The 20592-nt window shown below is 42.7% G+C and overlaps 1 protein-coding gene across 1 annotated transcript in view; it reads right to left on the bottom strand.

The window, feature by feature from the left end:
- Positions 1-20592, bottom strand: part of LOC311021239 (protocadherin-15-like) — a 180109-nt gene that overhangs the window by 23147 nt on the left and 136370 nt on the right. The window contains exons 25-28 of the mRNA XM_084021693.1: positions 20397-20509; positions 6550-6659; positions 5249-5389; positions 1621-1748 (exon numbers count right to left, since the gene is read on the bottom strand). Of these exons, the coding sequence (XP_083877819.1) occupies positions 1621-1748; positions 5249-5389; positions 6550-6659; positions 20397-20509 (492 nt within the window). The remainder of the gene's footprint in view (positions 1-1620; positions 1749-5248; positions 5390-6549; positions 6660-20396; positions 20510-20592) is intronic.

Raw genomic sequence — 20592 nt, 5'->3', positions numbered from 1 at the left:
GATCATTTTCACTGTAGAGTTTCAAAAGTAACAGCAGGAGGAACGTAGCTCAAATATTTTTATGGGTATCTGTTTTGACAATTGTGTCATTTTTCTAGTCTATCACGAAGGAACAAAGCCCTCATGAGATGGTTAATGCATATGACAATGTGGGGTCTTGATTGAGACAATAAAATATTCAGATATTTTTACTTTTAGATTTCTTTTGGGGATTTCTAAGATGAGTGACAGCTCCCTCCTCTGTATCCTTTGATGATTTGGAACGATTTTCATCTGCAGGAAGGCCTTAAATACTTTTTATGAATCTCCCTTTGTGACCTTTGTAATCCTCAACATGCCTGCAAGATATTATATTACACTCTCTTCTTTTCTTAGACTTTCCCTCGACACCATGGGTGTCCATTATACTGTAAAAAGCCCCCATGTTTATTGCCAGGTCCCACTTTAATATAAACTGTCTGCAGCTCCTCCCAATGACGTTTCCGTTCGCATCCAAAATATTTGAAAAGGGGTCCTGAGATCCATAATACACTATAAATAATAAGGCACAATATTTAGCAGTTTAAATGATTTCTGAGCATTCTTATGTGGAATAAAAGTCTTGAGCCAAACAGGCAAATAACACTTAAAGCGCACCGAACAGATAAGGAATGAACATCACCTTATATCCATTTCTCCACATTTCTTCTTTCTATCATTTTGTGGACAGTCAGCCCAAAACCACGCTTGAGGCACAAGTTAGCTCATTATATCAAAGATACAGCCTAGTAGCCTCGGTCAGACAACACTACACACACTATGTGTTATGCAGGTGGCAGAGTCAAGCTGAATGCATTTTCACTGACATTGACAGCAGAGATGTTTGATCATGGTAGGCACTAAAGTTATTCTGCCTCAAAATCCTGGTCTAAAATTGTTTTTGACACCGGCTTTGGTGCCTGGGGAGAAGGAGAATTCAGGGACTTTAGTATTAAAATAATCCTAACACAATAAAGGCGAGGGGAACAAAAATAGGATTTTTTTTTGAAAAACTGGAAATTACACCCTTTTATGGCTGTAAATACTCAATTATCCAATTGGAAAAAAAATGGATACATAATGCCAACAAATCCTTAAACCTTGACAAATACACACATCTGTCATGAGATATTGTACATTCGCACATATATGCATGACTGTGTGTCAGCTGTAGTGCTGATATTCAAGGTAGGCTATGAAGACTCTCGGTTCCGGATGGATTTTTTGCACACAACCACAAAACCAAGTACACACCAAAACACCCACGCATAGAGAAAATAGACCTACAGGCTAGTATGCGGGATGACAAAGTGAAACCTTCCTGGCAGAGCGGGCTGCTAATCAGACAGGATGTCCAGCCATGCTTCTGTGAACATACTGGGATTACACTGCTCGACTCGCTCTGATCCCACCTGCTCTCGGAGAAGGCAAGACAGCGGGGAGAAACGGAATTGAGGAAGAGATGCAGCGAGCGATACGGGCGAGGAGATGAAACTGCGTTGCAGGGAGCAGCAGATCGGATGGATTCTGGCGCCGTGGCCGCAGGGTAAGCGTTGAAGGATCGGAAGCACAAACCAACAACACCAAAGATGTTTTTCTCACCGCTATCTTGAGCACAGAGCTGAAGATCTTGCTGTCCTCCGTCACGCCGCCGATGTAGAGCTTCCTGGAGAAGACGGGATGGTGGTCATTCTCATCCTGCACCTCAATGTACACCTTGGCTGTGTTGGCTGCAAAAAAGCAAACGGCATCTCAATGCATTCAAGTTCCTTGGGAGGTATACATATCTACTATGTGTCTAGCATATTATTAGACCTAAATCCAGTCTGTGTACTTCAAAGACCCTATTCACCTGCTGCACCATCACAAAATAAGAATTGGACCACGCAATTCTATAAAGTTTATACTGCCATGGCCTCTAACTGTTGAATAACCACATCTCTGAAATCATCCGAACTGGAGTTGATCAAGTGTTGCATAACTTAGCCCCAACTCGGTCACGTCAATATCATTTTTTCCACGGTCATCAGCCGGTCCGCAACTTCAAAAGATAGCTTGAAATCATTTCCCCAGAATGCTTTGCAAGTAAGTCATCGCTGAAAACATCACAGCGTCTTTTCAAATGAGATCCCGTCGCTCGCCATCATCAATTGTAAATAAAGAGGGTGGTTTGACGAATTTGGAAATCAATTTTAGATACCCGAAGTGAGGAAAACGAGGGCACATTCATGCCATTTGCTGTTTTTTGTATTATTATTTTTATTATTATAGCAAAAGTGTACTGAATTAATTTAGGATAACTCCTTTTAATTTAGCAGACTAAATTAAAGACCATTTGGATTTGATTCGTAATTCCACGCAGGAAAGAGAAACATCCTTTAGTCCTATCGGAATCCTTTCTAATAAAATAGCATGAGAAGCAATTTAGGTGAAGCGGACAACTTTGCATCAATAATGAGGAGGTTAATTTTGTTTTGATTACAGCAAAATATTCAGAATCACTCAACAGTGAGTCTGAAGTGTGTTGATGACCTCTCTCTCACTGTCCCCCGATAAGTAGTTTTGGAAAACAACCGAGCAAGTTTGCATTCAGTTTACCAACCAATTACTGAGAACACTCACACTTTGAGTAAAATATGGCGCTGCAAAATAATAAAAAACGATGATGAAACCTTGCCTTCTGAGCCATTATTTTTAAGTGAGGTCTACCTTTGCATCATTCATTGTAGAGGAGTTTGTTTTCCTCACGACTTGGTGCACTAAATAAAAGAGTCTGAAAGTTAAACCTGCAAACAATTTCCCACATTATAGGGAATAATTGTTTGAAGGGCAGCCGACAATCAAGCAGCAGAGTAAGGAAACGCTGCTAGAAAAGAAATGGGGAATGGAAGCAGACAATTTGGCATTTTAATAATAAATTGCCCCATAACTGGCCCTTTTTTGGCTTGTGATATATTCATGCTGCCCCTTTAAAGAGCAAAAATTGTCACTCACACCTATGCAATGAACAGCATAAATAAATAGCACAAACATCCTTCCAACTCTGCAGTTTAGGTGAAAATAAATATGCATAGTCAAGGACCATTTTTCTTCTGGTGGCATACAAAAAAATGTAAAGCCGTGTGGCATTGGAGCTAAGGATACACCAGGGGAATTGGACAAACAAAAACACAGCACATCAAATTACAGGCACACAAAGCAGTGAGTGTGAGGCACAGAGGAAGGACTCCAGGGGTTTGGAAACTTTCTCTCCCTTCCCTCTCTTTGTAGAAAGTGGATAAATTCCATCCGCAGAGCGTCAGGATATAAAAATATAAATACAGCCCACTCCCTCCTCCCCTCACGCACTCATAAAGATGCATGAAAGTAACTGTTAAGAGGAGGCTAAGGCAGGGAGAGCTTGAGTGGGAATATCATTTAGAAAACATGTTAAATGAAATCTAGTCTGGATTATCACACGCGTGCATGCACATTTAAATGCATGAGTGCATATTTGCCTTGTGCATACATAGACAGTGCATTGGTCTTAGTCCAGAAATGCTGTGAGAATTTAAATTCAACACAGAGAAGAAAGAGTCAGGGAGTCCTGATCTGCACTGCAGTACAGTAATATAAGCGAGAAAAGACAGTTTCTCCCCACTCTGCCAAAAGGCCAATGTCAGCCTGTAACGCCCCGCAAGAGAGATAGTCCCCGTCTTTACATCCATCAGATAAGTGCCGTGAGTGGGTGTTTGTGCCGGAGTGTTGTGTACGTGTAATTGCCGTCATCAGACAGGCGGACGAGGGGAGGCAGGTAGAGTAGGTCATTGATTATTCAGCTCAAATGGATCCAGAGTGAGGCATGAACCCAACTAGTTGCTCGCACTTCATCCATCATTTCACAAAACTTTCGTCCGCGAGCGAGCCTAATGATATTCCGGGTGAAGTTTGGCCGTCTGAAGGTCTCCGTATTTGCGCCCCACATCTGACGATTGAAGGTAATTATCCGAAACGGACGACCTGACAATAACGCCCGCTTCACGGAGCAATTGGCCAGGTATGATAAAAAGTCAGTGTGGACATTCTCTCTGTCGTCTTCAACTCTTCCTACTTCCGTCACTTTTTGTGTGTGCACAACCGAGCGCAACATTGGGGGAGAACATATATTATTCACCTTATGCAACGCATCGGACCCGGACTGCGAAGCCATGAAAAAGACACTGGAGAGAGAGATCGGGGAGGCGGTGGGACACAGCCAGGAGCAGGCTTTTAGCCCCTCAGAATGGAAATGCACAGCGATTTGCATGAACTTAGAATTTGCTATGATTAATATCTTGTCACCCGCCCTCGTTTTGGGGTTGGTCTCGCCAAATTAAAACAAATGGGCTATTTCTGATCGTTAGACCCCCCCTTGCAACACATTTAAACCTAATGATTTTTAAGGATTGATGAAAGGCTGCTTTTTGAATATATGGATAAATCCTATTTTTAAGGTTGTTTTTAACAATCGCTGTGAGTGGCAGATGAGAGTCGAATCTGCCTCTGCATTTATTACATAATTCATGTTTTCTACACGTTCACACTCAACTTTTCACATTGCGAGCAGTCTAGCTGTGACAGTTCTAGGCAGAGCTCGCACCCGGCGGCGGGAACGGAGGGTGGTCAAATATTAAACACGTTTTAAAAGCTTTTGAGATATTCCACAAATTAATAGAAAATAACCGCTGGCACTGCGGCACAGTTACTCAAATAATATGACATCTCATCTTAGCCTCCACGCATGAAAACGCCATAGTGGTCCAACGCAGTCAGACAAACGGGCAGACTGAAGTGTGAAGCTGAACCCCCAATTACAGGCTGAATAAAGCTGCCAACAAGTATACAAATGGATCGGTGCAGTTGAGAAAGGCAACAGTGCATAAAGCATGAAAGTGCAGCTATACACACTGTGACACAATATTTGCCTGGTTTTGATCTGCAGCATAACAGTGCGGGCAGCACATGCAGATTTAACGCGCACACGGGCAGAATTAAGCATGTGATAATCCACACATATGGACAAATATATAATGCAGGATATAAATAGGCTGCAACAGAATTTCTACGTATGTATTTAACCACGATCTGTCACAGAGAGGGATTATTAAATATAAATGCAACATCTGGAATAATATGAAACAGAATTTCCTCCCTGATCTACGGTACAACTCAACCAGCCACGTGCAGCCGTTCACCGGATGCTATTTCTTACTTTTGGAAGGCACACGCAGGTTGGACATGACAACCAGCATCGAGTCTGCCTGGACCCGGAGGACATAGCTGGTCACGTTTTCATAATCCAGAGGTTTGGCTGTGAAGATGACGCCCGTCCTGTTGTTCACCTGAAAATGACCTAGAAACAAATCAGAGTGCATTAGGGCTGTGGGAACAAGACGAAGCCATAGAAGATATGCAAGAGAGTGGATGAAAGCAGATGTTTAACCTGCATAGGTTAACTACTGCACACAGTGCTCCTATCAGAGCTATACGGCTCGGCTTTGTTCTCGCTCTTGGCCCTTCACATTTCTAGGTCAATGTCGTTTAAACGTGACTCTGCAGGTATTAAAACTGAATACATATACAGTATAAACTCCTTCACAGGCTTATAGCAAAGTGGTCCTGATGATGAGCTGAATAGAGCCTTTTTAGCACCTTAATTCACACAACAAAGTTGAATTCAACTATCTAGATGCCAAAGTCATTGTAAATCTTTACACATGTGCAATAGATAACAACAGCTTGGATTCTGATGGAGGCTGCTGTCTTAAAAAATTTCACTGAAATACAGCATAAATAGCTGTTTCCACCTGTCAATGGTATGGGCAGACCCTAACAGCCCATAACTGCGGCTATGTAAAAAGACCATGCTTCAGAAAGGCTTTTGCTTTGCCTGAGGATATCTTTGCCAGGTGCCTGAAAGTAGATTCATAGCACTCTTATTAGGTGTTCAACCTGCAATTTACAGGAGCATAAATGATTCTAGCTGACGATTCCATGACACAGACCATTACAGGAGCACTTGAGATGCATGGTGGATACTCACAAGTGCGTCTCCAAGCCATCTCCTAAATACTTTCTCTCCCAATATGCAATTCTGCTCTTCAGACTTTCAGTTTGAAAAGCAGAACACAGCTTGATGTATGTCACAATGTACTTACTTCTAAGCAAGGACGGGACAAACGCTAAGATGTGCATCCTGCAATTTTCAAAAATGATCAGGAAGCTTTTCCAGGAGTATTTTAAATATATGATTGCACACCTTTTGTTGTCAGTAAAAGCACATATTACTTTTGCAGTTTCCATTACAGCGAATAAAATCTGGTTTGTGACATCTGCATCTGTCAGACAAAAGCTTCTGTAGAAGTTGACACACACAAAAGTATGTTTGCTTTATGTAGAGAAATAAATAGAGAAAATGAACAAGAGGGTTTTTGTACTTCAAATATAGAGGATGCGTTATGATTGTACTAAGTGTAAGAGTGTTGGGAAACATATATGTTCTGTAGCACATACCTAGTTCATTTCCTGCCACAATGGAGTAGAAGATGGTCTGATTGATAGCAGCAGCTAGAATAGTGCCCACCGGTGTGCCGAATGGAGCCAGTTCGCTCACTAGTGGAAACCTGGAAAGACATAGAACACAAATTATAAGACAATTAGAAGGTAAGACTTGATGGACTAATTAAGCTGCGTACTCCAATAACACAGGGAACATGGTTAAAATGAATACAAAGGTTGTCACGGTGGCTATAGTATCTACATACATCATAAGAAACAATGCAATGATTGAGTATTGATTTCAATCATTGAATTCTTACATTCATGAAATGCATGAAGAAGATTCAGTACATTACAGTCAAAGTACATGGAAAGTATTAATAACTGTGTAAATGTCTGTAAATAATGTTGCCATTTACTATAATCATTTATAATATCTTGGAAAGAACTGTCTGCCTTAGGCACAGTTTCGCAGTGAGGTTTAGTGGTTTCAATTCTAAGCATTTATTGGTAAATAAATTTGTTTTTACAGTTTTTTTCCTCTTAAGAATTCACTGTTAATGAGCTCTTGTTGTCATGTGTATATCTTTCAAATCTGCTTTGAATGAGATATACATTGACAAATGCAACGTTACAACATCTAAGTGTTAAACAACAACCATTTATTTGTTCCAATGAACTGGTTTCGCTTCAATCTATTATGTCTTTTCTTCCGCTAGTTTTACTTCGCTCCAGTCCCCAGATAACAATACAGCACATTATTTTTTTCACACTGATAAATGAATAAGTAAACAATTTTCCTCATAAGGAGCACAAAGTAGTTTGTGGGGGGAAAATATGACTAGTAGATAAATAATTCACCACTGCTTGGGCCGGCGCCAATTTTCCACACATATTCAATAATAGCTACATAGCGAGGCGGATAGGAACCTTCAATGGGCTAATGGCGCCTTTGTATCCAATGTGTGGTGGTAAGGAGAGAGCTGAGCTACGAAGCAAAGCTCCTATTTTTCTGCTCGGCCTTTGTCTCGACTCTTAACTGTGGTCAAGAGGTTTAGCTAGTGGCCGCGAGAATGAGACTGAAGATTAAAAGCAGCTGAGATGAGGTTTCTCTGCAGGGTGGCTGCTCTCACTTCACTCTATAATGCGAGTCGTTCAGCAGTTCAGTTCAAGCAAACCTCTCTATTGAGCTTCTGCTCCTTTCTATTGGAGGAGAACCAGCTGAGCTCGTTTGAGCTCGTTTTGAGATGCCTCGCTTGGCTCGTCCAATGATGGCTTGAATCGCGACGGCAGCTGCCAAAACGTATGGAGGAAAGGAGAAATGCTTTTTACTTGCACAATCAATTATTTGGAATATGACATTGTTTGAGCAAAGACCTTTTCAACAATAATCTAACTTCTGCACTATTTTATTATCAGATAAAAAAATCCAAACAAAAATATATGATCATAATTGCTCTGTGGACAGATTTGAATGTTATTTTCCCCCTGATGAGTCAGACTTTGTATCGGCTAATGACTATGCATGACTATCATGTACACAAGGAGGCAATCATATCCAGCAGATATGATTGTCTCCACAGGAATTACCGCTGCCATAAATGGCAGGGAAACCCCGTCTTGGCGGTTTGTCTGCATTGGGCTGATTTAAGCCGATAATGTCATCTCACTCCGACAACCCTGTTGCGAAACTGTCACTGCTTTCTCACTTGTTCTCTCATCTCTGCATATGCTGTGTGTGTGTGTGTGTGTGTGTGCGCGCACGTGTGCGTGTGCACTGTGCGGTACGGCTTCTTCTGCACTTTTCAATTAAAGTTTGACTATTATTCACAGCAGCAGGAAGAAATCGGTGACAACGTCGTGGGAGTCATACTTAATACTCATAATCTGTGACAGTCAGGTACTATTATACAGTCAATGTCAGCGTATTTTGGGACAAAAAGATGCTATCTTGGCAGTTGGACTTACAGACATGGGCCAAAGGTGATTCGATGCCTCCAGTACATGTTTAATGCTTTCACTGATTCCTTAATTCTAACACATGATTAATAAAATCGTCCAGAGAAGGAAAACGCTGTGAGCCACAATTTTCCCTTCAGGCTTGATTGTTATTTTATGTTTGTGGTCGTGGGAGGTTTCACAAGGGAGATTGAACCAATCTCTCCGGGTCTGTCAGATGAAGAGTGGGACAACTTTCATTCCCGCAGAAACAGAGACGTGGGAGTAGGATGTGCAAGTGTAGCAAGTATATCAATACACACTCCGAAACTTAACTTGGCAACAGTTGGCAAGGATAACGGTCACTGTAAGAATGTGTGTCTTCCTCCTCAAGGTTTCTGAGGCAAACAGAATGTTCTTAAAGGACGTTAGAGGAGAAAAAAAAGAGAGCCAGACCTATTCATCCTGGGGGCAACAGTTGCTGTCTCTGGAGACAAACAATCCCCAAGGATATCTCAGGTGGAGAATAATTCTGGAAAATTCCAGCCATTCTCCTGGACAGAGGGTGATGTAACACGCCATCCTGAGAGATAATATTGTTGAACCTAACTCACAAAGCCTTTAATGAAAAATACACAGATGATGTGTGAATAATGCGTTGTTTGGATAACACTAAATGACTTCTGATCAATTTCCCTCAAGGTGTGCTGCTGGCCTGTCACTGAATAATTGCCATCTCCGTGGCGTCCAGGAGCATTAAGCCCCACCACGCTCCACAGTGATGGGAAGCAATTCATTAATGTGGCCTCCACACGAGCAAATCAAGCGCTTGACTCGGGAATAGGCTCCGCAAAAACACGGAGGCGAGACCTTGAACAATGTGAGCACAGCGAGGTGCAGCACAACACGTCGCAGTAAATCACTCACATACAGTAATGTGCCATTCACTGGAACCGAGGGTTGTCACTACATGTATCTGCAAATGTGTGTGCCTTCACATTTTTGCTCATTATGACACGTCAACAATATACATACAGGTTGTTAAATAATAACTCCTTCACTTTTAACACACTTTTCAGCAATCTAATGAAACTCCTGCAAGTGTGTGTGTGTGTGCGTGTGTGTGTGTGTGTGTGAGAGAGAGAGATACAGTTGTTTTAAGCTGCTCAGTAAGCTTGAGCAATGGCTGGCTGGCATTGCTTGGATGTTGCTTTAAGTGGTTGGTTGCAATGCAGTAAATATTAATATCAGGATGGATGATGTGAACAATGAGGACTCATTTCATCGATCACTCAAATCACCTTTTTCAGCCTCTATCTCCTGTTGCACCTGTGCATACATACCACGTGTCCACCATTTACTGCGAAGGCCAGGTAAAGTCAACCTCATGTGTAACATGGCTGAAGCCCCGGAGCACGATTTTTCCTCCTCAACCCTTTCCTGGCAGTTATTGCAGCCAGAAAAATAAATTCTGGTCTCAGTGTGGAGACTGAGTGAAGAGCTGGAAGCAAGCAAACCACCCAAGCTGAATTTTATCGGTTGAAAGACCCCCAATCAAGGCCAAAAATGCCCTCAAAAATACTTGTTATTCAGCCTTGCTGCTGTTAATAATCACTTTCAAATTTACCACCAGACATGGCACACATTGCTCCCAGCCCAATTCACCCACATCTCTTAACTGCAGAAACTTAAATAGTTCTTTTCAATCTGATTAACAACACCTATTCACGAGGAGGTTTGCATTCATGAGATCTGATCATTTGCATACTCAATGCCTCCAAATTGCTATATAGAGCGAATGGAGTTGAACAAGACAGCCCTTAACAAAAGTGTTAACGTGAACGTCACACTGTCAGCATATGAAACATAGCACATAGTGAATAGAGCGACATGAACATATGGCTTTCTTAAGCAGAGCGGTCTTGGATTGAAGGAAGTCAAGGGGATGTGACAATCACCGAGATAGATGACAGAATATTGTACAATATCATTTTACGCTGTCAGGTGCAAACGAGGATGATCTTTTAGACAGGCGTACAAATCTGAGGTAGCTGTCAGAGTGAGAACAAGTTCCTCGCAGCGACTGTTGCAAAATATGCCAATAAAATCATTGAATCCCCAAACAATAAAAAAACCCGAAAAAAAGTAGTAACGTTGTAGTAAATTGGCAAGCCATGCTGCACATCGCACGGATATGACTAATAAATCATTCATTTTATACATAATGTTTTATTACTTAAGTCCATTTCTGTAACACATTAAACTCTAAACACTGTACGATGATTGCATTATAAGTCAAAAAAGGTAGACTGAAGCATCTTTTTTCATGCCTGAATGAAAATATGATGATGGAAAATAGTTAAAATCAGATAATATGACACATTTTCTTGTGTTTTTGCATGACGTGCTTCAGAGATGTTCTTGGAGATTTCAGATTTGGTGGTTGGAACTTTGATAAAACTCAGATCTGGAGCTTTGGTTGGACAGTCTGTTCTGACCCATTCATAGCTTGTTTCTTCTTTACTCCGTATTGTTCTTTGAGTGAGTGGGAATATGCAATCCTGAGCCGAGCTGACGCGTTATCACTTCCCCTACAAAGTGGCTCTGCCTGACGTTTGTAAGCTGCTGTGACATGCCAAGGGATGTGCGCAGGTGTAAGAAGTGTGCAGATTAATATTTTCGGTGTATCCACGTGTGCACCGAAAACATGACAGGAAGGAAAGATACAGTAGACACTGATAGGCAGATAGAAAGACTGAAGGAAAACAGACGGAACAATGCACTGTCGGCAGATCAATTATCATAGAGGAACAACGATCTAAAGAGCCGCCGGAGCACAAGCGCCCTAATAATATCCGATAATTGAATGAACTTGCTGATACGCTGAGACTCGGAGGTACTCCAGAAGGTAAATAAGTTGCGCATTCAAGAGTCAAGCGGTGGGCGAATTCAAAGAGTCAATTATGCATAATGCAATACCGTGTAGCAGTGAGCGGGGCAAAGCCACATTTCATTCCTTTCATATTCAGATGAGGGAAAAAAAATCCCATCTAGACAGAGCGAGAGGGAGAGAGAGATAGAGAGTGAGAAGGGGAAGATGCTGACATGTCTACAGGCAACTGCAGAGAGTCCCGGTGTCAACATGAGAGCGGGTGAATGACACGCCACTGAGAAGCGCGGGCGGCACACAGGTGTCAACGAGCACTCTTGCCCCTGGGCCAATGGCTGACTGATGCTTACGAGACAAGGCAGAGGCGTACAAACCTTGTCGTGCGCCACGGGGGCCTCTGTTACCGTGTTGACTCTCTTTCTACCTGCCTCCCCTCTCTATCCACGCATTGCATCACCGAGTGAACAAGCTGCGCCGGGAGATGGGAGGAGTGACCTCGCCGCATGCAAGTCTCTGCTAGAGTCGGAGCGGATACGTCGATGCGGCGCCGAATGAAGGTTCTCAAAGAGCAACGGAGACACGAGTCGTTTAACTGACTCGCCAGCAAACATCATAAACAGCGTGCGGATGCGATCCCCATAAATATTTACTTGCAAATGCGTTGCAGCACATTTCTGCCTGACTACTGATGGCGGCATTACACGGCACATTTCGTTTCAGCAATTATGAACGAGCCTAATTCGATGATCATTAAAAAGGGGGGGGGGGACATGCACTGTTTGTTAGCGAGCTGTTATGTCACCTTGCTGTGAACTTGTTTGTGAAGGATATTGAATGACAAACAGAGAGTCCTCTGACTTGAATGAATTAAAAATGGGGACCGTGTTTCAGCTCGCCCCGGAACACGGGCAGACAGAAAGGAAACTCCTGTCCTCCATTAAAAACACAGTTCTGAGTGATTTTGACAGCAAAGGCAAAGTCAGCTCAGTCACACAGCATGATTTACGTAGGGAATAGGCTTTTAACCTGAATCTCATTATTATTCATACAAAAATTGAAAAGAAAGAGATACTGCATGCTGATTGCTTTTATTTAACATTAACATATTACGTTATTCCAAGCTAAATGAACAGCACAATAGTGTCTGCCGTCTGCTATCGGAGTCATTAAAATCTATTTCACATATTGATTGTGACAGGAAATCTCTGTCTGAATATATTAAGCAATTATATCAAAAGGTCGAGAAAAGCTCAGTCTTTAATTATTTAAGTGTCTATGGTAATATAGTCTTTATACGTGAATAATGACAAGTTACATTTTGGTATATGAAGAAGCGATTCATGCAGCCGTGTAACTTATTTCAGTTACTATTGTAGCAATTAGGTCTTTTGTATATAAATTACAATTGGTAGCGTTTCATAATCGTTGAGACACAAAGACAAGGCGATGCACTGTTAATAAAAGAGACGATGGGGCAACTTAAAAAACGCTCTGCATCAAAGGCTCATCTAAATGTGGAGTTTCTGTAATGGATTAAGTGTAAATTTTGGCCTTCCAGCTTCCGAGCATTGCACGGCTTATGCTAAATAAGAAAGCCCCGCAGCTTTCGAATACAACATTGTCCCTTGCGACTCCAATTCACAACTATTATTACGCGTTTATTCATACCAATCTAGGCTTCCTCAAATTCCTAAAATTGTGTACAAACGAACAATTCATCACCTCCTCCAGCGAATGCTCTCGCAGTTGTAAACCACATTCAACATGAGCCGATATTAGCATATAATGTTTATGAGCATTTGGCTCACTTGCTAAGAGGATTTTGCAAAAGAAAAAAAAAAATCCTCTTGTGCTCACAAACATTTCAGAAATGCAACACCTCTGACATGAAGTATTGCTTCAGCAAGTGTTTGTATTAAAACCACCGTGTTCTATAAAACAACTGGGGGGAATGAAAAAAAATGCTTACAACCTTCCGTCTGATCATGTTCCTCCCTGAGCTATTCCTCTGATCACTTATCTTGCCACACCAGACCCAGAGTTTCTTTTGTGTTCACACTGAGCCATTTTTTTCCTGAGTTCCACAAGAAATACAGGCTGCTTCAACCAAAATTATCTTCCGGATGGCAAGATGGAAAACATCATGAAAAAGCTATAGAAACAACGCTCGCTGTGCAGCCCAGACAGTGGTACCGCTCCGTGCCAGCTCAACCATGTCAGCCCACAGGACATCGCTTCACATATCATCCGCTGGTCCATTTAGTACACAAGAGGAGACCCGGCCAGCGAATCTCTGGATGCCGCTGAATGAGCGTGTTGTCCAAACCGGCCCAGCCGCTGAGGCTTGCAATGTGATACCCACGGTGCCAATGGGGACTGATGCCACCCTGTATGTTTTACTGTCAAATTGTGTTCTATCCCACAACACAGCAACACCTGGATGCCTGACCCACAGAAAAACAAGAGTACCTCTAACGGGAATTGTGTGCTGGACTTATTTCTTAAAAATGACAGAAACCCATTTTTTTTTTTGTTTCCGATAAGCATCCAGTCACATCTAATGCCGTGTTCTCATATTAAGACTCCAATTTCATGTCATCAAGGTGGTTGTATGATTACAGAGAGACATCAATTATTGTGCATTGATGATATAACACCATATCTATTACAATGAACAGTGGACTTCCATATTATTAATTCCCAAGTCAGATCAATGAAATATGTTTTTAATGTCCCCCTTGTGCTTCACTGTGCTGCATGTAGCTCAATTTTCTGACATGGATCTCAACTCATAACAAGACTGGAGAGAGCTGCATTATTTGTCTTTGAGTAAAGTGATAAAACCTGCACATTCTCAGAGGCATTTCAGTTATCATGTTAAAATTAGAGGACAGATAACTTGTTCCTGCTAATTATCTGGAAAGTTAGCCTTTAATAACAGGTCGTCCTGCTTTGTTCCCTGGCATTCAGCACCGACCTTTAGCTGATATGTGGGATGAGTACAATGAGTGTGACTCAGCGGCTGTGAGACAGGTAAGTGATACCTGCCTACTTGGCAGAGACGAGTGAAAGGTCAGCGCACCCCTGATGCTCAGAGGTTCAACACTCAGGGCAGCAGATTCAAACCTGCGGCTGGAAATCAATCGTGCTCTCCATAAGTATGAAAGCACTCACTTTCAGCTGTGATTCAGAAGAGGAAGGTGATGGCTGAGGAGAAAGGAATACGAGAGGGCTGAGGTTGCTTTTTTTAAATGTTTGCTGTGAGGCATGAAGACAGTGTGTGGGATGGCACACTGTGGGGTTTACAGCTAACCCTTTAAATGCCTGGCAATGAGCACGGATGAGTAGGCTGGGAGCACCCCCATCACTTGTATGCACGTCTGGAAAGACAACAGTTGCAAGAAGCCTGCCTCTAAAAGAGCTGTATGCTATGAAAGCATGTCATCTGCCTAATTGTGGGAGAATTACAGCCTTGTCTGAATCAAAATATGGCTGGATTTGTTGAATGCTATTTCCTCCACGCGTCAGGAAGAGTTGATGAAGGGGACGGGAGGGAAGGGGGAGTTGGGTTCTTCACTTTTCCTCAATTGTTTTCACAAATACTGGTACTTGGGACATGAGGACCACAACACATAACAACCAACCCACTGAACCAATTCTGCTAAAACACAAGCACATTCCCTGCTTTACACTTTTTTTCGTGCTTTGCTCAAATTTGGCCCAATCTTCATGAATGAAATCTCTTGTGTTCACATGGAACAGTCAAAATGCCAGATGCACAAGTCCGCCCACCCACTTGGGACTCCTCACATGTTGCACAATTGTTCAAATGAACAATCAGAGCTTTTGTGATAGGAGCGCCGCAGGTGAGCTCTTCTATTTGGAGCATTGGATGCCAATATTGGAGAGAGGCATGGCAACAACGAGGGAGAATTGGAGTGGAATGTAGTACTACAAAGGGAGAGTATGTTTCATATATATGAGATTGGGGAAAAACGTACATTCATACCTATACAGTGTTGGCCAGAGAGAACATTGACTGTGATGTTAATAAGCTCTTTTTATACCGTAGCATCATAGGCACAATTTCATAGAAATATCTGTCTATATGATGTCGTCCTGATAATACGATGAATGCTTTTAGAAAATGTGCCTAAACAATCGAGAACAACCGTAATGAGCAGCAATGTTTTTTTCCTCTTTAATTGGATGACACTGCATTGCTTGTATGAGGCTAATGGTTGCAGAGTCCGGTGTGGCTGTAATTTCAAGTGACAGGATATGTCGACTTCAGGTACTTAAGGTGCAGCCATTTGTGAGTCAGATTCATTATGAACATTGAATCAGTGGTCACACTGTGATCAGCCTCCATGGTGTGTAAACATCAAGAAGGAACGAGACATGCTGTATAATATTACGCAGTTTTGGGCTATTGCCTCTGATATTTATTTTAATGGCCAGAGTAACAATGTCTGCAGGAGAAATAGGAAAAAGCTATGTCTCAAGGTTGTGCACGACTGCAGGCTGCAAACAAGGAGATTTTCTATATGCTTGTTGATGTATGAGCGGGGGGGGAGCAAGGGCCTACACGGCCATACTGTCACTGTGTAATTAGTGGGGCGGCAAGCATAAGGTGACAGCACTTTGTTAATTGTAATACTCGACGTTGACACTGTTTACAGTACTAACAGTATAACTAAGAGCATTGCTCCATAATGGGCCGCGGTGCTCTTCTCAGGTTGGACAGACTGCATATTAAAGTGACCGGTATGGCACAACATCTGCTGTCTGTGACTACAGTGAACGCTGATTAATGGCTTGACATTTCACGCCCATAGATATCCTGTTTGATCACTAAAAAGACCACTTATTACGCTATGGAGGCAACATAGAAACAGCTACCTCTGCCTTGTATGATGTATACTTTGTAAAAACTTACTATACAACACTCAAAGCAAAGAGTTTGGGCCAAAATAGGTGGAAGTGAGGACTTTATCCCCTCGCTGAGGAGAAAACGAAGGGCTACTGACTGAACAGGGAAGAGAGTAGAAAAGGGGAGACAAAGTGAGAAACAAACTGACAGAGATATAAGCTGAGAGGGAAAAAAACTATTGCTATGGGGGCTTGGGGGGGGGGGGGGGGGGGGGTGGGGTAAATGGAGGAAGAAATGACATACTCAGGAGCGGTGAGGCAAAAGTCTCATGTGATTTAGAGTAGATTTAGAAGGGAAGTGCTGAGAGGGAGATAAGCAGCACAGAAAACTGCTCACAGACCACAGGTTTGCAACACCAGGCCAATGAAGTCGCCTCGGTACAAGAGCAGGGAATTCACATTGTGGGACCATGTTAAGATAGCGGCTTCCCTCTCCTCGTATACACACACACACACACACACACACACACACACACACACACACACACACACACACACACACACACACACACACACACACACACACACACACACACACACACACACACACACACACACACACACACACACGGAGGGGGGAAAATAAATATTCATTCTCCTCCCATGTGCCCAGTGCTAAAGACTTCTGTGTCCGTGAGTTTCATGTAAATGAGCCATTCGCAGCAGTTTAATGATAACCGCCCCTCCCCTCTCCCAGCGCTAAGGCAAGCCAAGGCAAGTTTATGTGTATTGCATCTTTCAACAACAAGGCAAAGCAAAGTGCTTTTCGACAGAAAGGCATGAGCACAACATGAAAAAGATACACAAAGCGATAGACAAAGGCAATAGAAGAAGACACATGAATAGGATTTCCAAAAGGGTAGCGCAACTATAAAAGAGGAGAGTTGAAAAATAAGCTGAAATTGAAGAAGGCAAATCAAACAGTAGGATGAAAATTGCAGCGCAGTGCAAGATATTAATAAATCGTCCCGAGTTAAACTTGATAAGAAGCGGTGGCAAACAAAAGACATCCGTCCTAATTTAAAAGAACAAATCTCAAGTTTCCTCTATTTGTTCCAGAAATGTGGTGCAAAGAACTAGACTATACTGCTGTTTAGTTTTGATACTGTGTTGTGAGTTAACTCCTCGGTCACGACATGTTGAGGTTCAAATCATTGTTGAATCATTAATTGAAAATGCCTGCCAAACTATTTTAGTTCAGAGCTGAAGACAGACTGTGTGTGACAAGGAATTGATCATGCGGCTTCTGTGTTGATGAGAAATCGAGAAGAAACAGGGTGAAAGAAAAAGCTTTGAAGAAAAACCACAACATCAATCAGAATAAAGAAATATTATAATGATGACAGTTAAAACCAAAAATATACTTTGCAAACGAGTTGCAAGCAGCCGATGCAGCTACCGAGATGATGCTAACAAGACTCGCACCCAAAAAGGTATAGCCACAAGGGGATTACAGAGTCAATTACTCATCACCTGGCTGGAGGTAAAGCTATAGAATAAGACAATTCTGTAGTTATTTTGGGAGGGAGAAGTCTGGGCAAGCGATGCTACAGGAAAAAATGGTAAAATAATAAATTAGATATACTAGTTACAGTGATTAGTATTTGTTGTGTTTATATTTAGATACAGACTAAAAAAAGAAAGCAATACATAATTCAATCCAAGATTTTTTCCTATGAATTGAGAGAGAAAATTGTAACATTAAATCTGAGTAAGAATGTTATTCTTATTTTTTACAGAATCATGCAGCCCTTGACAGAAAGACACATCGCACGTACGCATTCAACAGATAATGAGCAACATGAACATTCCATTGAGCTCATTTCTGGCCACTTTACAGTTGAGACTTCACTCTCCCTTTTTGGCTCACTGGCCCAAAATATGAGACTCCGTCTTTTTACTTTATTCACCAAGTAGTGTTGCACTTCAAGCTGGGTCGGCAGCACACACTTCAGTATTATACTGCAATCATTTAAGGGTGGTTGATGGGGCAAGTCCGACTCATATAGTCTACCTGAACTAAATCTGTGTAAAGCTGCAGCGTTGTGTGACAATTCTCTGTCAGTTCAGCACTAAAAGCAACCTTATTCACATGACACCATAATACCAACAATATCACTTCATGCGGATTTAAAAATTGTTGCGGAAGTCTAAACATATCATTTCCCACAACAACAACAACATAAGGTGTTTTGCTCAAACCTTTTGAAACTGGCAACATGCTGCTACAGTAGCAGCCGCGATATGAGCCATTTATTTTAGCCAACAATGACTAGGAGCCCCTCATTTCCCTCTGACAGATGGAGGGGACCAACCATAAAGCAGGCGCAGAAATCATTAAGTCAGCCAAAGCCCCGCAGAGTTGTTTTAATTGTGTGCTCTGGAGCTGCAGGCATAGCTCACCTGATTGCTGCCATAACTAACTGCCTTTACAGAGACAGACGAGATCTTCCGTGGACATTTAGAGAGTGATTTGTGTCCAGAAGGTTCCCCGGGGAGAGGACGATGGGGAAGGGAGAGACGGAGAGGTGAAGGAACGAGGAGACAAGTCCTTCACAGGGGCGAGCAGATTGGCTGTCGCAGAGAGAGCCGCGTCCAGCAGGAGAGGCTCGAGCACCTGGTTAATGCTTCGGCGGCTCACGATTTACAGCGGGGCCTGCCACTGCGTGCGGTTGGCATTGTCAGCGTGACACCTTGCAGAGGTCTGTGCCTACGGTCCCGACCTTCTGTGTGCGTGTCACACAGAGCACTCATTCAAAGTGTTAATCGATGGCCTTTCAACCGCCGCGCCGCCGTGCCTGTGTATCAATCACTACATAAAGCTGAGCAACGGGAGAGGACGTGAGCTCACACACTAAGTGCTGTATTACAAAAGGACGTATGCAACACATTCAGACTCATCAGCATTAGCGAGTCGCCCACACAAACGCGTACACACACACATTCGTGAAAGGAAGTGAGACGGGCAGAGCGGCACTCACCTCGCTTGTTGACAGGGCGTGTTAGGACTTAAATAGCCCCGTCTTATGCATAAAGGCGTATCAAATTCCATCACAGAAGATGGCCTGCCAACACTCCCAACCTCGCCTGACATGCAAGTTAGTAAAACAATCCACTTAAAACAAGCTTTACTTTAAGCTCCTACAGACCGCATTGTGCCAGGCAACTTTGCCATCAGACCTTGAGGCTCCAATCTCCTGAACAGCACAACAAACTAGACGGCATGCATTCAAACTAGCACGCTCGCAGTGGAAGATTTTTCAAAGCAAGCTTCAGCTTGGACCGTTAATAATCCATGTTTATTTTTAATTATAAATGACTTCTTGGCCTCCTCCTGAGCCACAGTGCAGAGAAACTCCACCCAGCTCGGGCCCAGCATATCAGCCCTATATCACATGTGTAGCAGCATGTCATCTCAGAGCACTATAGATTATGTTCCCTCACCCTGCATCTCTCTCTCTTGCTGCCAGTTTAACAGTCTGAACACTTAATCTTGTCAAAGAGGAACTCTTAATAAACTCGGAGGGGAAACCCGGCTTTAGAAGCAAATGTGGTTTACACTGGTGATGATCTGCACTATCTACTCAACGCTCTGATGCATATTTATAATCAAAACTCATTAATCAGTCATGATTGGGAGACAGCGCAATAAAGATGGAGACACAGAATCTAAACCGGGGGCCTGCTTGATTGGGTGAACACGGTAATTTGGGCGGCTCAGGGGTAGAGCGAGTCTGCATGCTGAAGTGCCCTTGGGCAAGATGCTGAACCTGAAATTGGCCCTGATTGGCGTAAATTAGTTAGATTAGATTAGATCCCGATGTGCACCTTGAGTAGTCGAAGTTTTGTGGCCATTGGAGGTATATTATATAATTCACCTAAAGACTGAACCTTATTGAGGTTGATGATAACACAAGCTGAATGGAAGATGAGACCACAGGTGTAAATGAGTGTCATGGGGTGTTTTTTTTTGCTGCGTCTACTACCTCCTCCAACCTTCTTCCCTATCGCTCCCTGTCTGGCACTACAGCCCCAGCTACCCTTTCATGTGTGAATTTACAGACGGTGGCAGCTGCGTTGACGGCGTGCCGAGGAGACGTACCTGTACTCTTCCTGGGTGAAGATCGGGATACGGGAGGGCTGAAGGACAGTGATCTCCACCAAAGTCCTGTTGGTCTTCACCGGCTCCCCGTCATCATAGGCTACCACGAACAGCTGCAGTGGGCAGGAGAGCACACATGAACAATTATTATTATTTTTTTGTGCCATACTCACTACATAAATAATTCCCTTTCTGA

Source organism: Eutrigla gurnardus, assembly GCF_963514095.1.
Source record: "Eutrigla gurnardus genome assembly, chromosome: 11".
Taxonomy (NCBI): domain Eukaryota; kingdom Metazoa; phylum Chordata; class Actinopteri; order Perciformes; family Triglidae; genus Eutrigla; species Eutrigla gurnardus.
The sequence above is the reverse complement of the archived record's forward strand: the minus strand, read 5'-3'. Positions and strand labels throughout refer to the sequence as shown.